This window comes from Canis aureus, chromosome 18 (genome assembly GCF_053574225.1).
Source record: "Canis aureus isolate CA01 chromosome 18, VMU_Caureus_v.1.0, whole genome shotgun sequence".
NCBI lineage: Eukaryota > Metazoa > Chordata > Mammalia > Carnivora > Canidae > Canis > Canis aureus.
In genome coordinates this window covers 5514039-5532108 of record NC_135628.1, presented here as the reverse complement: position 1 = coordinate 5532108, position 18070 = coordinate 5514039, and the positions used below count along the sequence as shown (strand labels likewise).

The following is an 18070-nucleotide window of genomic DNA, read 5'->3' as shown; positions in this document are numbered from 1 at the left end:
TTTTTGAAATCAGACATTTATTCACTTACTAATTGTTTAACAAAAGAAAAATTACCTTATTCAGACACAGAATGTCAATAGTCCTATATATGATGTATCTAATAGAGTAACTTCTTTAAAAAAAAAAAAAAAATAGAGGTTATCCCGGATGGCTCAGCAGTTTAGTGCCCCCTTCAGCCCAGGGCGTGATCCTGGAGACCCGGGATCAAGTCCCACGTCGGGTTCCCTGCATGGGGCCTGCTTCTCCCTCTGCCTGTGTCTCTGCCTCTCTGTCTCTCTGTGTCTCTCATGAATAAATAAATAAAATCTAAATAAATAAATAACTTCTTTAATATCTACCTTCAGGTGCAATCCTCTCACTGTTGCAAACTAGGAACCTAGAAGTTAAAAAGCAGTTGGCAGACAGAGGGCCTAACTGGGCTTCAGTGGCCCAGAAAGAGAACGTAAAGACAACCTAAATTGCTGAATTTATTTTGTGCCTTTAGGTAAGTGTAAAAATCTGCCTTAGAGTTTTGGGTAACCACAGAACAGAAATAGACAAATATTATTTTAGTAAACTGTAGAAACACAATTCTTCCCACATATTTATTGAATGAAAAATAGAATCTAAAAATTCTTCTGCCCAGCCCCTTGGCGGCATTCCAATCTTCCATCTGCTCCGTGCAGTTGGATTCCCCTTGCTCTTGATTCCCAGATGACTCTCTTGAGCACTAAAGGTCACCTAATAGATACTAAGACACTAAGGTATTCTGTGGTTTTGTCTTTATTCTTATATTGGAAATATGCACTAATATTGAACAAAACCAAAAATAATTCCATCTTTCTTTCTCTTGATGAAAGTAGATGAGCTATGTCATGTTTTTAAACTGGCATTTACTCTAAATGAAAGTGAAATAACATTTGTAAAAAGAATTGCTAGAGAAAATAAGTCTTCAAATTAAATCATACTTTTTCTGTCCAAAATAAAACCCCAAGTCAAGAAAACAACCTCTAGATTTGTTGTTTTAATAATTAGTAGTCTTATTGTGCATATTTCAATTGGTATTTGGAAAACACGTAACGATTCATCTTTACAGAAATATGTTCCCATTTGAATACAGAAGAAGTTGTACTTATTAAGAGGTTAACTTGAGAGCTGGTGCTCACCAAAAGCTAATTAGTGTCTATTTCATGTTCTGGAAAGATAAAATATCAAAGCCCTATGGACGTGTCTTATTTATATATACAGTATTCCAGAAATGAATGGGATAATCAGAAGATTAAACAGGAACATCCTTCACTTATGGAAAACAGGATAAAATAAATCTGAAATTCATTGTCACACATTGTTTTGAATAAGAATGGAAAGACCTATCCTCTCAGCTCTAATCATGAATATGGACTTTTTAAGAGTGTACTTCTCCTTGTCTACTTCTATAGTCAAGTGTTTCCAAACAAAAGTGAATTCTGGAAATTCTTGTGTATGAGAAGAGGTTTTTGGCCAAAGCAGGTGCTATTTGAAACAGCCAGAAGATTAAGTTGGCACTAATTACAAATAAATGACTATGTCTTAATATCAAACTAAAATTTCCCTGGTTCACCGGTACAAGGCTAATTTTACCCACAATGTTTACAAAAAGACAAGTCTTAGGTAAGAAAAAAAATGAACAAGCTTTTATTAAATGCCATGCAACTCTCGGGCACCACGCCACAACAGTTGATTATTGAATAACTTTAATAACAGGTATTTTTTAAATCTGTTCCTTTAAATTGTTTGGGGAGAGGCTGTCCTGTGTATTGAGGAAGGGGTAACTGGGCAATGGGGACGGAGGGGGAAGAAGAGGAAGAGATACACTGATGAAGGACTAAGGGACAGGGAGTTATGCAAGAAACAGCCACTATCCACAGAGAGAATGGGTCATACAGCGAGCACACTGGAGGTCTTTCCAAATTGCCCAGGCTTAGTGCCTGCTGGGAGTGAGCAAGTCTAGGAGGAGATGCTTAAGCAATTGCCTGGCTCTTCCACCAACAGCTCCCTGGACTTCTCTGTTAAGTTCACCTAAAACTTGAAAAGCTATTCAGTTGCTGAGGAGTCTCAAAAATTACTAAACCTTACAAACCTGGGAAATCCAGAAGTCCCCAATTTCCATTTTTCTAGCTGTAATTATCCATTCTGGCTCTTGTGAGGGAAGAGCAGGAGGTTGCAAGGTAGACAGGGCCTGACAGTTGCTTCTTGTTGGTCTCCAAATGCGGTATATATATCCCTCAAATAATACCAGCAGTGCATTGAAAAATCTGTAACCAATGATAAGGGGTTCTTTGGAAACTTAAGAGAGCAAACAAGTATCCTTAAGTTTAATTTCAAAATTCCCTGGAGTTTGTGACAAATTGGCATTGCAATTCTGAGATTTATCATAAGCACGGGGTTGTAAATGGACAGCTGGACCTTAATTTTTCCCATTCACACGAAGAACTGTTTCAATAATGTGCTACCTAAGGGTTCTCAGCCCAGGAAAGGAGGAGAAAGGTGATGTTGGATCCCAGAGGACATTTGGCAATGCCTGGAAATGTTTTTGTTTGCTGAAACTGGGGAGAGCTATTGTTGGCAACTCAGTGGACTGAGGCCAGGGATGCTGCTAAACATCCTGCGATGCACAAGACAGCCCCTCACAACAAAGAATGATCTGACTCAAAATGTTAATGGTATTGAGGCTGAGAAAGTCTGGTCTACCCCAAATGTTTTAAACATTATTAACTCATAATACTGTATGGTGAAATTAAGGAGTCATTATTTCATTAATTTTTCATTAAAATTAATATTATCATTAATAACCAATTTCACGATGGCAATTTGTAAAACAGACCCTGCCTAACGTTGTTCATAAGCTATACAGGAGAAAAAAATGACACTTTTGTGATTTGTGACAGAAAGGAAGAAAGAAAGAGAGAGAGAAAGAAGGAGAAAGGAAGAGTAGAAGGGAAAAATCAGCTATTTTCATTCACAAAAGCATGCACTCCAATTTTCAATGAACTAGAAAAATCATTTTTCTCAGACAATACACTGAGAAAAGTGAGGAACAAAATTATTACAAATTATCCTACTCATAAAAACTAATCAATTATTCAGTTGTTATTCTTCAAACATATTAATATGCCACATCTGAAAATCAGCCCTCTTGTCAGAAGCTATAACAGCCAGAAGATGAATGTACCAGTATGTATTTATTACAAAATTTTTTAGTTCCTTTGGTTATAGGGCAATTTAAAAAAAATTAAAGAAAGTTATCAAAGGAATAATCCTGTGGTTTGGGAGATACTAGTGTGTGCTCAGCTCAATCCCCTTCCTGTCTTCTTCCTTTTCTGGTAGATCCCCCTTCCAGTGAATAGGGACCATCTGCCTCGGTAATCATGGGTTCAAACTCCTTGAGAACAGTAACTAACATTTTCTAAGCATCTACTCATAAGATAAGCAAAATCACTTTTATAGCTCTTCTCAAAAAATCTTTGGTATTAAAATGATGAAATGAACTAGAATTTCATCAAAATAGGAACCTCACACAGATCAATCCATGGGGGGTACTCAATAAAAGTTTGAGAGTGAATGAATGAGTTAATCCTTTTTTAAGCCCTATGCAAAATACGATAAACCTAGATGGGTTTCTCTTAGCTTAGGTTTTAGAATCACATTTTCATAAATACCTATCACATTACAAATGAATCCATAATCTAAGCTGTTCCATTAAGACAATGTTAATTTCTTCCGCTTTTTGGCCTCCTGGCCCTGATGCCTGAAAAATGAGTCAATTACTTTTGAAAATTATTGCAAATGTCTTACTAATCCCACTGGAAATGTAAACGTGATCAGAGGACAAAGAAAGGAAAGACACTTAGCCAGATTTTCAGCCACTGCTTCAACTCTAGCACCATGGGAATGACTTTCTTCTTCAGCAATATTTTAAAATCTGGGATTTTATTAAGGAAAATAAATTTTTACAAAAGGTTATTTCGCTATAAATTCATTTCTTTTCCATTTCCTAGTAATCGTTAGTATGAATTTTCTTAAGCATTAATGTCTTCTATTCACTTTGATAAACAGTTTTGGGGCAACAACTCCAGAAGAGCCCCGACTCCTAGAGTCAGTCTGCTAAGGAGGAGGTAGAGAAGGATAGAAAAGGCAATAAGCAAAATTGCTTTGGAATGAACTGAACCTGAATAAAATTGGGAAAGAAGAGTAAGAAACAAGAGAATGGGCAAACACGACCACCTCTGTGACAGGCATGAGATTCGAGCATGGGGCACCAACACTGCCATCCATTTAATGACTAGGAATATTGAGTTTTGGTTCCAAAATAGTTTTCCTATTCAGATCCTGCTCTTTGTGTCAATTCTTAATTGTGTATAATTCTTATTGTTTTCTTTCAAAAACAGCCTTTTTTTTTTTAATTAGAAGTGATTCTTCAAATCCAGTTCACACACCAGGATTTGATACATGCAGCAAGTTCCCAATACACTGATTTTCAGCAATACTTAACTGCATTGTTACTCCGTCTTAGCAAGCAGCCGGCAACCCCACAAGGCTAAGACCCTTTTGCTTTTGGCAAATTTTCACTAAGTACTTTCCTCCCCAAAGAAGGATCTAAGTCCACCAGACTTTTTTAACCCTTGGAAACATGCAAACTCCTCCTTTCTGAAAGCTTCTGAGGGGCCACTCGGCAGTCTGGCTCCTCTCTTGCAGCCTGGCAGGGGCTTGTTCACAGGTAGTTGTGAATGCGGCTGCATCTTGGAGAGGAAATGACATCTTTCAGCAGCGCTTGATTCAAAGGCAAATTAAGAGTTTTAATTTAGAAGGGAAGAAAGGGGGGGGGGGCAGAGAGAGGGAGAGAGAGAGAGAGACCTCCTTTCTGCTCTGAGAGTGCAACACCCCGGGGACGGGGAGCTCACCGGAGCATCTCGTTCCTCGCCTCGCCTCCAGCGGGCTCACACACCTGTGGGCCCTGGGAGCTCGGCAGCTGCGGTGCTGGCTGGATGCTCCAGCACCTGTGCGACTGCCTAGCAATCAGGTGTGTCCTAGCTGTGTGTTCCGAGAGCGTGTAGGTGTTGCAGGAATTTCATTCTCGAGCGACCACTGTGAAGCAGGAACAATTGCTCCCATTTTTAAAAAAATATATTTATGTATTAATCTGAGCGAGGGAGAGCGCGCACCTGCAGGAGCGGGGGGGGGGGCGGGGTGCAGAGAAGCAGCCTCTCTACGGAGCAGGAGCCCCACGAGGGGCTGATCCCAGAACTCGGGGATCCTGACCTGGGCCACCCAGGCGCCCCGCGCCCAGTTGCTCCCATTTTACAAGGAGGCAGCTGGGTCCCGGGCACACGGTGGAGGGTAGAGCCGCGAGGTGGAGACAAACCTGGGGCTCTAGACCCGCGCTCCTAAGCACCTGGGCGCTTCCCTGCAGGGAGCGCGTCAGCCCTGGGCGTCGCGCAGCTGCTGAGGATCGCGGTTCCAGGCATCAGCCGGGACCCAGGGGCTCTGCAGCCCCGCGGTGGCGGGGACCCGGGGTCCCCGGGGGCCCGAATATGCCCGTTGGACGCTTCCCAGCCGGAGGCGGGCTGCGACCCGGCTAAAAAGTGGCGGCGGGACTCGGGGCGGGAGCCACCTCCCGGGCGGGGCGGGGCGGGGCGGGGCTCGGGCCCCCAGGAGCGGCGGGCCCGGAGGGGGCGTGGCGGGGGCGTGGCGGGGGCGTGGTCCTGGCCCCTCCAGGAGCCGGTGGGCGCGGAAGGGGCGGGGCGGGGGCGTGGCGGGGGCGGGGCCTTGACCCTTCCAGGAGCCGGCGGGCGCGGGGCGTGGGCGGGGCGTGGGCGGGGAGTGGGCGGGGCTAGAGTCCGTCCCCGCCCCCGGGAGCCGCAGCCGCCGGGCTGGAGCAAGGCGAGGCGGGGCGGGGCTCGGGTCCCCGACCCGGGAGCTGCGGGGGCCCGAGGTGGGCAAGGCGGGGCTCGGGTCCGTCCTCCGCCAGGAGCCGGCAGCTCGGGCTGGAGCAAGGCGGGGCGGGGCCGGGGGCGGGGCCGGGGGCGGGGCGGGGCTCGGGTCCGTGCCCTCCCTCCCGGTCCCCCTCCCCCCCCCAGGTCCCCCGCCCCGGGAGCCGCGGAGCCCGCGGAAGGCGGGGCGGGACGGGGCGGGGCGGCGGCGGGAAGGGGGGCCCGGGCCGGGCAGCAGCGGCCGCCGCGCCCCGAGCGCCGCGATGGGGCTGGAGACCGAGAAGGCCGACGTCCAGCTCTGCATGGACGACGACGCCTACAGCCGCCACAGCGCCGTGGACTTCGGCGACCTGGAGCAGCTGGCGGACTCGGGCTCCGACCGCGACCCCCGCCGCCTCAACTCGCACCTCCAGGTGAGCCCGGGGCGGCCTGGGGCGCGGGGCCTCGCACCTCGCGGGGGGGGGGGGGGAGGCCGGGGTGGGGGGGCGCTGGCGGCCCCGATGTGATGTGCCCCGCCCGCCCCGGAGATGGGGGCGCCGCGGCCCCTCCTGCCCCCCCTCCTCTCCCCCCCCCCCGGGGGCGCCGCGGCCCCTCCTGCCCCCCTCCCCTCCCCCCTTCCCCCCCCCCCCCGGGGCGCAGCGGCAGAGGTTCGTGACCCCTGGTCTCGCCCCTGCAGGTGGGCTTCGAGGACGTGATCGCGGAGCCCGTGTCTACGCACTCCTTTGACAAAGTGTGGATTTGCAGCCATGCCCTGTTTGAGGTCAGCAAGTACGTGATCTACAAGTTCCTGACGTTGCTCCTGGCGATGCCCATGGCCTTCGCGGCAGGGGTTCTCTTCGCCACCCTCAGCTGCCTGCACATCTGGTGAGAAGGGGCACCCCGGGGCGCCGGCTCGCTGAACCGCGGGGTCGTGCCTTGCCCCCTGCCCCCCGCACCCCGTCCTCCCCAGGCCTGCTGCGAGAAGAGCGGGCGCCCGGGCGGGAACGGGGGCCAGGTAGGGCCTTCCTTAGGGGCCTAGGTTGGCTGAGGAGCTTAAACAGAAGTGACCTTCCTTCGGGTGTTCCTAAGGCCCAGCTGACGGTGCAGGTGGCGACCTGGGGGCCCTGCTCCCCGCCGCACAGGCTGCGGGTTAGGACTTGTGCCCGTGGTTCGGGCAAGGCACTCAGGTCTTCCATCACCTTCTATTCGGTCACCACCTGTGCTTGGGCGAAAACAAACGGGATCCCCTAGCAGGACGCCAGTGACAGGATAATTGAGCAGGGATGTCAGGCCTGGTTAGGCGTGCGATGGATGGAGGGGCAGCTCCAGCCCTGCCACTAGCAAATGGCAAGGATGACAGCAGAGGAGAGGCCCTGTGTGTGCCATTAAGGTGAGGAATCCCCCACAGAAACGAATGAACGCCCAAGCTGCAGGATAAGGAAATGAGAAGGGCTCCAAATTACTTTTTTTCACCCATGACACAACATGGGGAGTGGCATCAACTTAAAGGGAAATCAAGTATAGAAACCTACTGGGCATTAATAGGATATTTTGAGTGACCTTATTCACACTCAAAATGCATCATAAAACTTTGGAGAACCTTTCAAGCATTAAAAAAATTTTAAAGGAAAATGTTACATCTACCAAGAAGTTGTGTTGCTATTGTTGTAAAAGGTATTCACTTGGTCCTGAGAGATGGAACATTCTGATCATCCCCCAGTATTGCAACAGTTGTCAAGCTTGTGCTTAGGGCAGTCCTGGCAAAATGTATAATCCTAAATGCCTCCATGTCTTTCTTAATCACTTTACATGGTATTGCCACACCCTCACACCCTAACAGGTATTGTGTTCATTGCTAGAAGCTACAAAATTATTCTCAGTTCCCCTTTACCTTGTAAATCAATTTGCTTTAGTTACTTAACTAGCTAGTTAGCTCAACCAGATAAATGTATTGAGTGCTTAGTTTGTGCTGGGCGCTGGGCGCTGGGCCAAGGATGAGTAAGTTGTAGGGTCTGCTTCAGTTGCCTCAGCATACCAGGGCAGCTGGCTACGTAACAGAAGTAGATGCTGAGGAAAACCCATTGAGGAAGATGGAGGGGGGGCACTGGGAAGTCCTCACAGAGAAAAAGGAGTCTAAAAAGTCTTTTAAATTATATAAAAAAAAAAAAAAAGATCTGGGCACTTGGGTGGCTCAGTTGGTTAAGCCACTGACTTGATTTCACCTCAGGTCATGATCTCAGGGTCAGGAAATGGAATCCTGATCAGGCTCAGCATGGTCAGCTTAAGGATTCTTTCTCTCCCTCTCCCTCTAGCCCTCCCCCTACTCACACACTGTCTTCCTCTCCCTCTCCCTCTCCCTCTCTCTCTCTCTCACACACACACATAAATAAATAAATCTTTATAAAAAGTGGATAAATAAAAATTCACCAAATAAGGACAAAGAACATCAATTTAATTTGATCACTAAAGATGGAAAACAACTAAAATATGTTGAAAGTGCCAAAAGACTGCCAGAGGAATGAAAATCTTTGCCTTTATACACAAGCAAATTCACTAAGGCCAGATGTATGGTTAGCTCGTATTCTGACATTAGGCACATGGATTTTTTAAAAGACACCTAAGCCAGCACATAAAGTTTTGGATTCCTAATTAACCAAAACCAGTCATCTAACCTCTTTCAAAAATGTGAAAACCTGAGTGACCACATAGCATATTGTAAACTGTTGGCTATTAAGCTGTTTAGAAATACAGAGTGCCATGTGTATGATCAACAAAGCTGGGCTTTCCTAGAGCACCCATTGAGGAATTGAAAACAAAATGGTTTTCGTGTTCTAAATAGTGGAAGACCTAAGTAAAGCTACAATTACCAAATGATGCTTCCTTCACCTGGTTCTCCTGAAAACGGAAGGTGTTTTTGTGTGCGCAGTGCTTCCAGTGGTGAATCATCAAACCATTTCTTTTTTTCAGCTACATAAAATGTATTATTTAACCTCAGCTTGTTTTTCAAATTACATTCATGCGGGACATTAATATTTAACAATCATCCATTCATCATCAGGCAGCTGTGATTGTAAGTAGATAAGTAACTTCAAACAAAAAAAATGCTTAAAAGTTAGTTTATATCTTGATAAAATAGATTTATCATTAATGGATTACATTCCCATGACATGATAAGACCAGATCAAGGAAAGAAAGGCCTTATAAAAGAACCAACCTATTTGAATAAGCCTTTCTCCTGCACTGTTTCACTCCCCTTCTTTCTTTTTCCTTTTGGCAGGGGGCAGGGGTTGTTTAGTACCAAGACGTTGGTAACGAAAGCTATGAAAGTATTCAGTAATAGATATTCAAGCCACATGACATTATCACAATGGATCTGATTTAAGATTGCTTCAACAAACAAATAACAACAACAACAAACACCCAGAACTCAATCTGGTGATGTTGGATCCTAGGTCAGAAGTACAGGCCATGAGGGACCAGTGGATCGGTTTGACACCATACCGCATTCAGGAGATAGCCACCATCTGGCAACAGCAGATCATTGATCCGAAGGGAATCATATCAAAGGAATGTGGTTGGAGCTCCCTTAACCCTTGTTTTTGCTGGGATGCGATTCAAATAGATGGTCCAACTTGCAGAAATATGATAGTAGCAATTTCTCTTCAAGAAGAGATTTTTACTTTCTTTAAAAAAGCTTATTTAAATTCAATTTGCCAACATAGAGTATAACATCCGGTGCTTTTTAACATAGCAAATTGCTGTGACCATGCAACCTACGTGACACTATACTTAATGCAAAGCTAAGTAAGAGTCTCTTGTTCCAAAGGCTTTGTTATCCAATGGAGGAGTGTGTCATTCTATAAATTAAAAGGTTTCTTTAAGAAGTGCTTGAAGAGCATCCGATCCTCTGATCCACAGTGAGAGAACAACAACTTAAAGAAAATAAAACTAAAATGAGTTTACCATATCCTATCAACTGAAGTCTCAGATGTAAGCAGCTGCACTTTGCTGAACTGGAAAGTCCGCTTTTGTCCTGTGCTTAAATTCCCTTTTAGAACATGGAGATCTAAGAAGCTATGCGATAGAAAATGTCTTAGCCTAAGGAAGAGGAGAAAGTGTATTATATTCTTAATGAAGTAGATTTGGTTAGGAAGCCTTCTGATGTACACTTTAGTTGTATAGTACATGCAATTTGAGATTATTTTCTTTTCACTATTTATTCTGATTTCACATTGTTCTACTTACGCGTGACGGCATCATATGTACATTATAATGACAGCAGCATATAGACGTTTCAAGGGTGCACAGTAAGTGTTAATCCTTATAGCCAATCTGTCAGAGCTCCTGTTCTACCTTAATTTGTAGTGATACACCCAAGGCCATACATCAAGTGAGAAACAATGGGATAAGAAGTCAAAAGTTGTCATCATTCAGCATTCCATTCAACTGTTTAGCTCTGAAACACCCCGTAATTAATTTTCTTTAAAAATTTCTTTTAGTCTTTAGCACTTGGAACAAGATATGAGATAAATATAAATGTGTATACAGTCGATATGAATAATTCAGTATTCTAAAAATATCTCAATCAATCGGACAGATCTTCCCTTCCCTTTCGGCTAAGCACAGCAGACCTTTACTTAAGTCCCGTTTTAATAGTAAACCAGGAAAATCAACCTTACCTCCTTGTGCCCATCCAGATAATAATAAAAATTCCATTGAGGCTACCAACAATTCCTGAGAATTCAAAGATACTTTTGTGCTCGAATATCACTTCCACAACAGAGAGCATTATTCAGAAGATTATAGAGAAAATTAATCAGCCTGAGGAATATGAACATTTGCAAATTATCCTGAGAAAAGACATAAGGAAAAAATAATTCCAGTATAGCCTAGGTTTTTTTGTTTTGTTTTGCCTAAGAGTTCTGACATAATTGCAGGGTTCTTTTAATCCTACCACACAGCTCTACCACACAGTGTATATAATAACTATGAAAAATTAGTAATATTAAGCATGACGGAATGCTAAATTCGGTTCAGCTCAAATCTTTGATAAAGTTCAAGGGTGTCCTCACTCAAAGAGCCTCCATTCTAGTAGGAAAGACAGAAATGGAGCCATCTATTTATGATCCCCTTTGGTAAATTTGAGGATTAGGAAATTTTGTACTTTAGAAGCCAAAGAAAAGGAGTATCCAAGCCAGCCTCGCCCAAGGGATAGGGAAGTGGAATGAGGCAACTGGAAGTAGAACCTCAGGAAAATATGAAGAATTAAGCAGGTTTAATGTTTAGGGGCAGATACATTTACTGTTTTATTTCTTGTTTGCTTTACTCTTTTAGGTAGCATGCCACCTACCGAAAGACTACTAGTGTTTAGTATCTACATGCTCGTTTATTTTTTTAAGCAACATGTCTCTGCGCATCTCATCACTCTGAGGGTCACTGTTTATTTACTTGTTTCAAATGTACAGCCAAATTTAGGTAAATTCGGCCATCACTATATCTTTCCATGCACGTGCAGGAGTCAGCGGCCTTATTTGGTAAAACCAGTAATGCCTACACAAATCTCTTCCTCCATTCCAGGATTATAATGCCTTTCGTGAAGACCTGCCTCATGGTCCTGCCTTCGGTGCAGACCATATGGAAGAGTGTAACAGATGCTGTCATTGCCCCGTTGTGTTCAAGTGTAGGACGCAGCTTCTCTTCTGTCAGCTTGCAAGTGAGTCACGACTGAGCACTTGGACCCCAGGGCTGGAGAGCTGGATACTGTAATACTTCTTTGTTGTTATAATGCAAAAGCACTACTGTTCTGTTCTAAGCATCCCCAACTGTTCTAATTAAGAAACCATTTTTAAGATGGGCAACCACATTTGGAAATGTTGATTGGCAGATCTTCTCAAATAATGCTCTTCTAATTAATAGTCAAGGATTTCGTATCTAACTTTAGAGCCAGAATAATACAGTAGGTTGGCAACACTTAATTTTAAAGGCAAGTCTTTACTTTAGTACAAAAGTACATATTTTATAACGATGAATTTATAAAGATCGAGGGACGTTTCCCAAACACTATAATAGTTTTGTGCACAACTGCTTGTAAAAAATATGGAATTTCTTTTTTTTTTTTTTACTCTGAAAGCAATGCTTTTTAAATTACCTTTGCAGATAAAGTCATGGGAATACTTACAGGAAAAATATACAAAGATCCTAGAAATTACAGTGACAAAAGCATGCCGTGGTAATAGGAGCTATCAAATATAGGACAAATAAATGTGAAAATAGAGTCATGAACATGTGTACCTTTAAGTAAGGTATTGTTAACCTACAGGTCTATTTAATAAGATGTTTCATTTTACTGTATATTTTGTACTTAATGTAAATGTTGCTCTAATCAGATTGCTTTTAAGTACTTTTATTATATTTGTTATCTTGTTGAACTAATATATAAAATGAGTAAATGTATCTTTCATGGGGAACTTCATTGGTGAGACTGCACTGTCTTGATTACGTAAGCATATATCTCTTCTTTGGGAATATAATGTAAAAGAGCGATATACAGGGCTTTTCTCTAACTTTTCCAAGCAAAATCCTGAAATGTTTCATGAGTGATGCTTTCCTGGCTGTGACCTTAAAAATAATCCAAATCTAACTGGTATTTCATCTGGGAGATGCTTTCTCTCTTGTAGTTAGAAATTAAACTTGTATTCTGCGTTCCTGTTAATGTCTCACTTTACCTTCAAGTAATACTGGTGCTATTTAATAACATTTTACATAAAAGCTATTTCTGACACTTAAGCACTATTTCAACTGCAGTGATTCATGGAGAGAGACTTACAGGAAAGTTGTCAATTTGTTGGGCCCATGCTATTGAGCTACAGACACACACACACACACGTAAAAACCAACAGATATACCCTTCCAAGATGTTGTCTGATATGGATTTTGTTATACAGTATAAAATGGTTCTTATCATTTTTTAACTATAGTGTCCTATTTCAATGTTATGAGTCACTGTTGTTTTAAAAATCTCATTATTCCAAAATGAGAGGCATATACAGAAGATGTCTATGATATACGTGGTTACTATAATTTACACATCTTAAAAGTGTGTAAATCCTCAAATTTCAGAATTATTATCAGAACCTGAATTAACATTCCTTTGAACATCTTCATAGATGACAAATCTTCATTCAATGAAGATTAGTTTTACTTTTCCAAATTGCCAGGACTGGTAAATATAAAGGATGTCTGAACTGGAATACTATTGGGGGCCAAAGTAAATGAATCATTAAACTATGAAACTCCTATCCTTTTGAAAATAGCTACAAAAGAGACTTCAAAAGTGCCTCTGTAGCATCCTTGAGAGTCCCATGATCATTACCTTAAAACATTACCACTCATTTGACTACATAGATTTTATTATGTTAAAAGTCAATCAGTCTTGTGATTTTATAGTTATACGATAAACTGTACAACTATATAGTTGTATTTAAAGTGTTTTATAAAATATTTGGATATGTTGATTGGCCGAAAGTATTTGCTTACTAAAATATGCTTTTAAATAAATCATAAGCTTAAATCATGTCTTTTCCAATAGCTATTGATAAGTTTTAAAGCAAAATATATACACACAGGCATATAACAAAACCCATTAAGTTTTAACAAGTAAGACATATGATTTCCCTATTTCTGAATAGCATTGATTATTGTCAAAATGAATTTTTATTGAGATTTGCCATTAACTATTTTATTTCAAAGATTGAAATTTTTTATCAAGTGGACCCAGGTTTCATGTGCAAATATGTTGGTTCTTTTATTTGGGGGTGGGGCAAATAGATGATAAGTATCAGTAATAAACTTTCTAAAAACTCATAAAATGTGTTCATTGTTTTTATTGCATTAGATATAAAACTGATCAGTAAAGAACCTTTTTCTAAGCCATTAAAAACTCATAACAGGAAAAAAAAATACATGAGTTGCTGCTTATTCAGGAATGTATTTGTGAAAAATTATGGAATTAGTAATTTAATTATTTGTTTTCCCAGCACTTAAACAGGTTCCCTATAAATTTTTCTATCACTTGATGAATAGTATACACAATGAATTGCTCACAAAGTCATCATACTTCATCTTCCTCATGAAATGGAAGTCTCTTGCTAATCCTAAATAAACTGATATTTCTGTTTTCAATTTTTTAAATAAGAAAGTAAAACAATATAAATCACATGTACTTGGATAGTGGTACCACGAAGCCAGACTAGAGTACAAAATTATTTTTGGAAAGTGAGTATGTTAAGAGTAGTTGCTGATATTGGCACGGATTTTCTCGTCAGTTAATCTGGAAAAATGACCAACCTCTAATAATAAAGCAGGTGTTTGGCTTTCTAAAACGTTTTTTATATTTTTGAAGAACCTAAAAATCTCTTTTCAACAGTCATCCACTTCCCATTAATTTATTTAGATGCCTTTCTTGGGAAGCTATTAGAGTGAAAAAGGCCCGCCCTCCAGATTAGGCATCTGGACTCCAGTCTCAGCACTGCCATTACTGAGGTGTGTCACCTGCAAGGGGTTTAATCTCAGGGTCTCAGTTTTCTTATCTCTAATGAAGGAAATTAAAGGATCTCAGGAGCTTCCTATCTCATTGCTTTCTGTGACTTTAGTAGGATGAAGACTTGCCTATGTATATGCAAAAACAATCTAGCTGTTCAGACCAGGAATTTTTTAAAAATCACAAATTTCTATCAATTAGAAGGCTGATGTGCTATAAATACAATAATGAATACATTCACTTTTTTTTAAGATTTTATTTATTTATTTATTTATGAGAGACACAGAGAGAGAGGCAGAGACACAGGCAGAGGAAGAGGCAGGCTCCCTGTGGGGAGCCCGATGTGGGACTCAATCCCGGGACCCCGGGGTCCCGCCCTGAGCCAAAGGCAAACACTCAACCACTGAGCCACCCAGGCGCCCCCACATTGACTTTTCAATCTTCAGTCGATTGTGAAGATGAGTATGTGGCTTTGATTCTCCATGACAGGGATTCCTAGATCTTTAACAATTCTGAGTCTTTATTGTTGTTACATTTTTCTCTGAAAATAATGCGGTATTTTCAGAGAAAATTAGCAAAATTAGCAAAATTATTTTGCTAATTTCTATTCTCTAATTAAAATGTATTTTATTTGGACATGTTTCTACCAAAATCACTGCTCTGTCACCATAATCATTGCCACCTTCATCTTTTGCCTCGCCCATTGCCACAGCCTCCTAATGGGCCTCACTTCCAGCCTTCGATATGATCTTCTCCAATCCATCTTCCTTTTCGAAAAATAAAGTGATCTTATCAAAACTCCCATGACGCTCTCCTGCATAAAACTATCAAATGTATGTGATTGCTCTTAGACCAAAATCCAAGCTCTTAAGCTATGTATACAAGGCCTTCACTATCACCCCATTGCTATCTTCGGCCCCGCCTACTGTAGCCCTTACTGAAGTGCCAAGCAGCTCTTGTGTGCCCGACTCTCTCCTCTGTCCCTGTGCCAACATCACTCCTCTCCTCAAGGCCTGTCCCACCCCCGCTTCTAAAACTCCTCCACATCAAGTGCCTCTTCTGTGACTTCAGATAAAATCTTGTGCAGACCCTATTCTCACTTCCCACATGGAAAACTCACCCCATGAATCCCCTCTAGACTGCTAGATAGATCTTTGAGAACCAAAAACATGACTTGGTCTCTGTTTCCTGAGGTGGCCCAGCACTTGGTGAGCTCAGTCAATATTTTCTGGATGAATGACTATGAGAATAAATAACTGAAGAAAACTAGGAATGATTGCAGAGCTGGGATGGGAATCACATTTCAACTTCGTAATTTTCTTTATTTGCAAGAGAGGTTTGAAACATACTGATTCTAATAAGATTTCCTTTCTCACCATTTTCTCACTCATGAACCATCAGTTGGGAAAACAAAAATGTATATTAAAACATATTAGGTGTATTTCATCCTTTGGGGAAATGCTTTACTCTCAATTCTCTTATCTGAAATGTATTTTCACATCTCAGGGGTAGGAAATACTAGCACTTAGAAGCTCATTGGGAAACACAGTTTCTGGTATTTTAAAAATATTGCTATTTTGGAGGCCTGGGTGGCTCAGCAGTTGAGTGTCTGCCTTTGGCTCAGGGCTTGATCCCCAGGGTACAGGATTGAGTCCCACATCGGGCTCCTTGCCTATGTCTCCGCCTCTCTCTGCGTCTCTCATGAATAAATAAATTAGATCTTTAAAAAAAATAAAATAAAAATTGCTATTTCTTTCACTATCCTATTCCCCATTTTGAAATGTATAATACAAAAAGATTCTTTAATGGGGTTTTACATTTTAGAAAACCCAGTCCCGTGCATTATCTCATTTGAATCCCAGGACAAATTAAATAGCACAGTAGAGAAATCATATAAATAATGGCTCAGTTTCTTTAGCTCTCAACATTGTCATTTTAGAATGTTTAAGATAACAAGACCTTAAAGAATGTTAAGAAGGCTGCACATTAAGAAACTAAAAAAAAAAAAAAATGTAGGTAGTACTGCAGTGAAAAATTACCACCATTGACGTAATTTATCATAAACCAGGATTTGGTATATTTCTTTCCTTCAAGGTATTTATATATATACATGTGTGTGTGTGTGTGTGTGTGTGGACAAAAGAAAAGTATTAAAGGAGGAAGGTGAGGATAAAGATATACTAAATATTCAGGCAACAATTTTTAGGAGTAAAAACAAGTCAGGCTTCCATAATTTAATCATCCCCGTTTCCTCTCCCTGTTCAACCCCAAATGGCAAAATGAACAAAAGGGACCCTTTGCTATATTTTTCAGACATTTTCGTATCTGCTCCTCAGCCTTTTGCTTTGCACTATGTCTGAACTGCCACCAATGGCACCTTACCCTCTGATGCTTGTGTTAAGTAAAAGATGCCCCTGCGTAGGGTAACTCTTCCATCTATCAGCTGAACAGTCATCCTTTACTTTATGTGAATGAAGGATCTGAGAAGGGGATACTGAAAACTACATAAGGGACCTGCGAGAGGGCTTTGAGCTGAGCTCCACGTGAGAGTACCAAGGAGGAAGTTGGGACAGAAAAAGGGAAAATAGGAGGCTCCAAAGACACAATCCTCAGCCATCATGGCTTTGCTTTTGGACATTCCTGCTCCAAACCTCTAGTGAAGGGGACAATGGAAAATGAACGAGCATAGAGAGACTTGATGTCACTTAAAGACTTTTCTTTTTTCCATAAAGAAATGTTACTTATGTCTGATTGAATGTAAAGGACCGTGGAAGGGGACTTGAGGGCTCTGCTACTACTCTGTACCCTAAAGATAATGCTGAAAAGCAAAAGGTAAAGCAAAAACTGAATTACAACCTCTGACCATCGGTCTCTCTCTCACCTTGCCTCTCTGTGCTGTTGACTGTTGCCACGTTATCTGTGGCAAAGAAAGAAGACCACGCAGCAGTCAGAGAAATCAGAGGACACCACTTCAACAATTATCCAAAAATAGGACAGAGACACCTATCCGCCTGCACTCGGACGTGTTAGGTCACTCAGCTTGGCTGCACGTTTGGAGAAGTGGTTTTTGCCATTATAGGAAAAGGTAGGGGTGGAAAATGATGAGAGAAAGGAAGAGACATGACTCAGAGTGGGAAACAGCACGTAAGCAAGGGCAAATATTTCTCCCAGACATAAACGCATCAGGAAGAGATCAGAGCAAAAGGTCATCTTTGGAGCATTCTTTTCTTTCCCTGCCTCCGAGTAGCCTGTCATCGAGCACCTGCCAGTAACAAAAGGGGAGGGAAGGGCAGTAAGCAGGACCTGCTTCTCTAGCTGAATGGCATACCAGCTCCAGCCAACTGCTGGCTCAGCTAACTGGGACAAGTGAAACAAGAAGTCTTTTGGAAAGTTGAGGGATAAACACACAATTTCCCAGGGAGGCAAGTAGCAAGGATTAACATGCTTCTTTAACGGAGGGGGAAACTGGTTGGAATCCTTCATGCCTTGTATCAGCAGGACAATTCTGATCTCTGGTACAAACACTAACATTTATATTTGTTAAGCATTTATTACCTGCTAGGCATTTATTTAATCTGCCCTTTAATCCCATGATATGGATTT

At 42.1% G+C, this 18070-nt stretch overlaps 1 protein-coding gene and 1 long non-coding RNA gene across 14 annotated transcripts in view; one reads left to right on the top strand and one right to left on the bottom strand.

Annotated features, from left to right (window-relative positions):
- Window positions 1-18070, bottom strand: part of LOC144288530 (uncharacterized) — a 344649-nt gene that overhangs the window by 215089 nt on the left and 111490 nt on the right. The window lies entirely within an intron of this gene.
- On the top strand, window positions 6141-13796 carry CAV2 (caveolin 2). Of its 2 annotated transcripts, XM_077856032.1 has the most exons (3): window positions 6146-6362; window positions 6626-6813; window positions 11506-13796. In XM_077856032.1, exons 1-3 carry the CDS (start codon window positions 6213-6215, stop codon window positions 11654-11656), a joined length of 489 nt encoding a protein of 162 aa, XP_077712158.1. In that variant the 5' UTR covers window positions 6146-6212; the 3' UTR covers window positions 11657-13796. The 2 variants fall into 2 exon arrangements, with proteins under 2 accessions (XP_077712159.1, XP_077712158.1); XM_077856033.1 differs by lacking the exon at window positions 6626-6813 and having other exon boundaries at window positions 6141-6362.

Coding starts and splice junctions, on each gene's coding strand:
- CAV2 (XM_077856032.1), top strand. CDS start 6,213: ATGGGGCTGGAGACCGAGAAGGCCGACGTCCAGCTCTGCATGGACGAC. Junction 6,363..6,625: donor GCCTCAACTCGCACCTCCAG/GTGAGCCCGGGG, acceptor TCGCCCCTGCAG/GTGGGCTTCGAGGACGTGAT. Junction 6,814..11,505: donor CTCAGCTGCCTGCACATCTG/GTGAGAAGGGGC, acceptor CCTCCATTCCAG/GATTATAATGCCTTTCGTGA.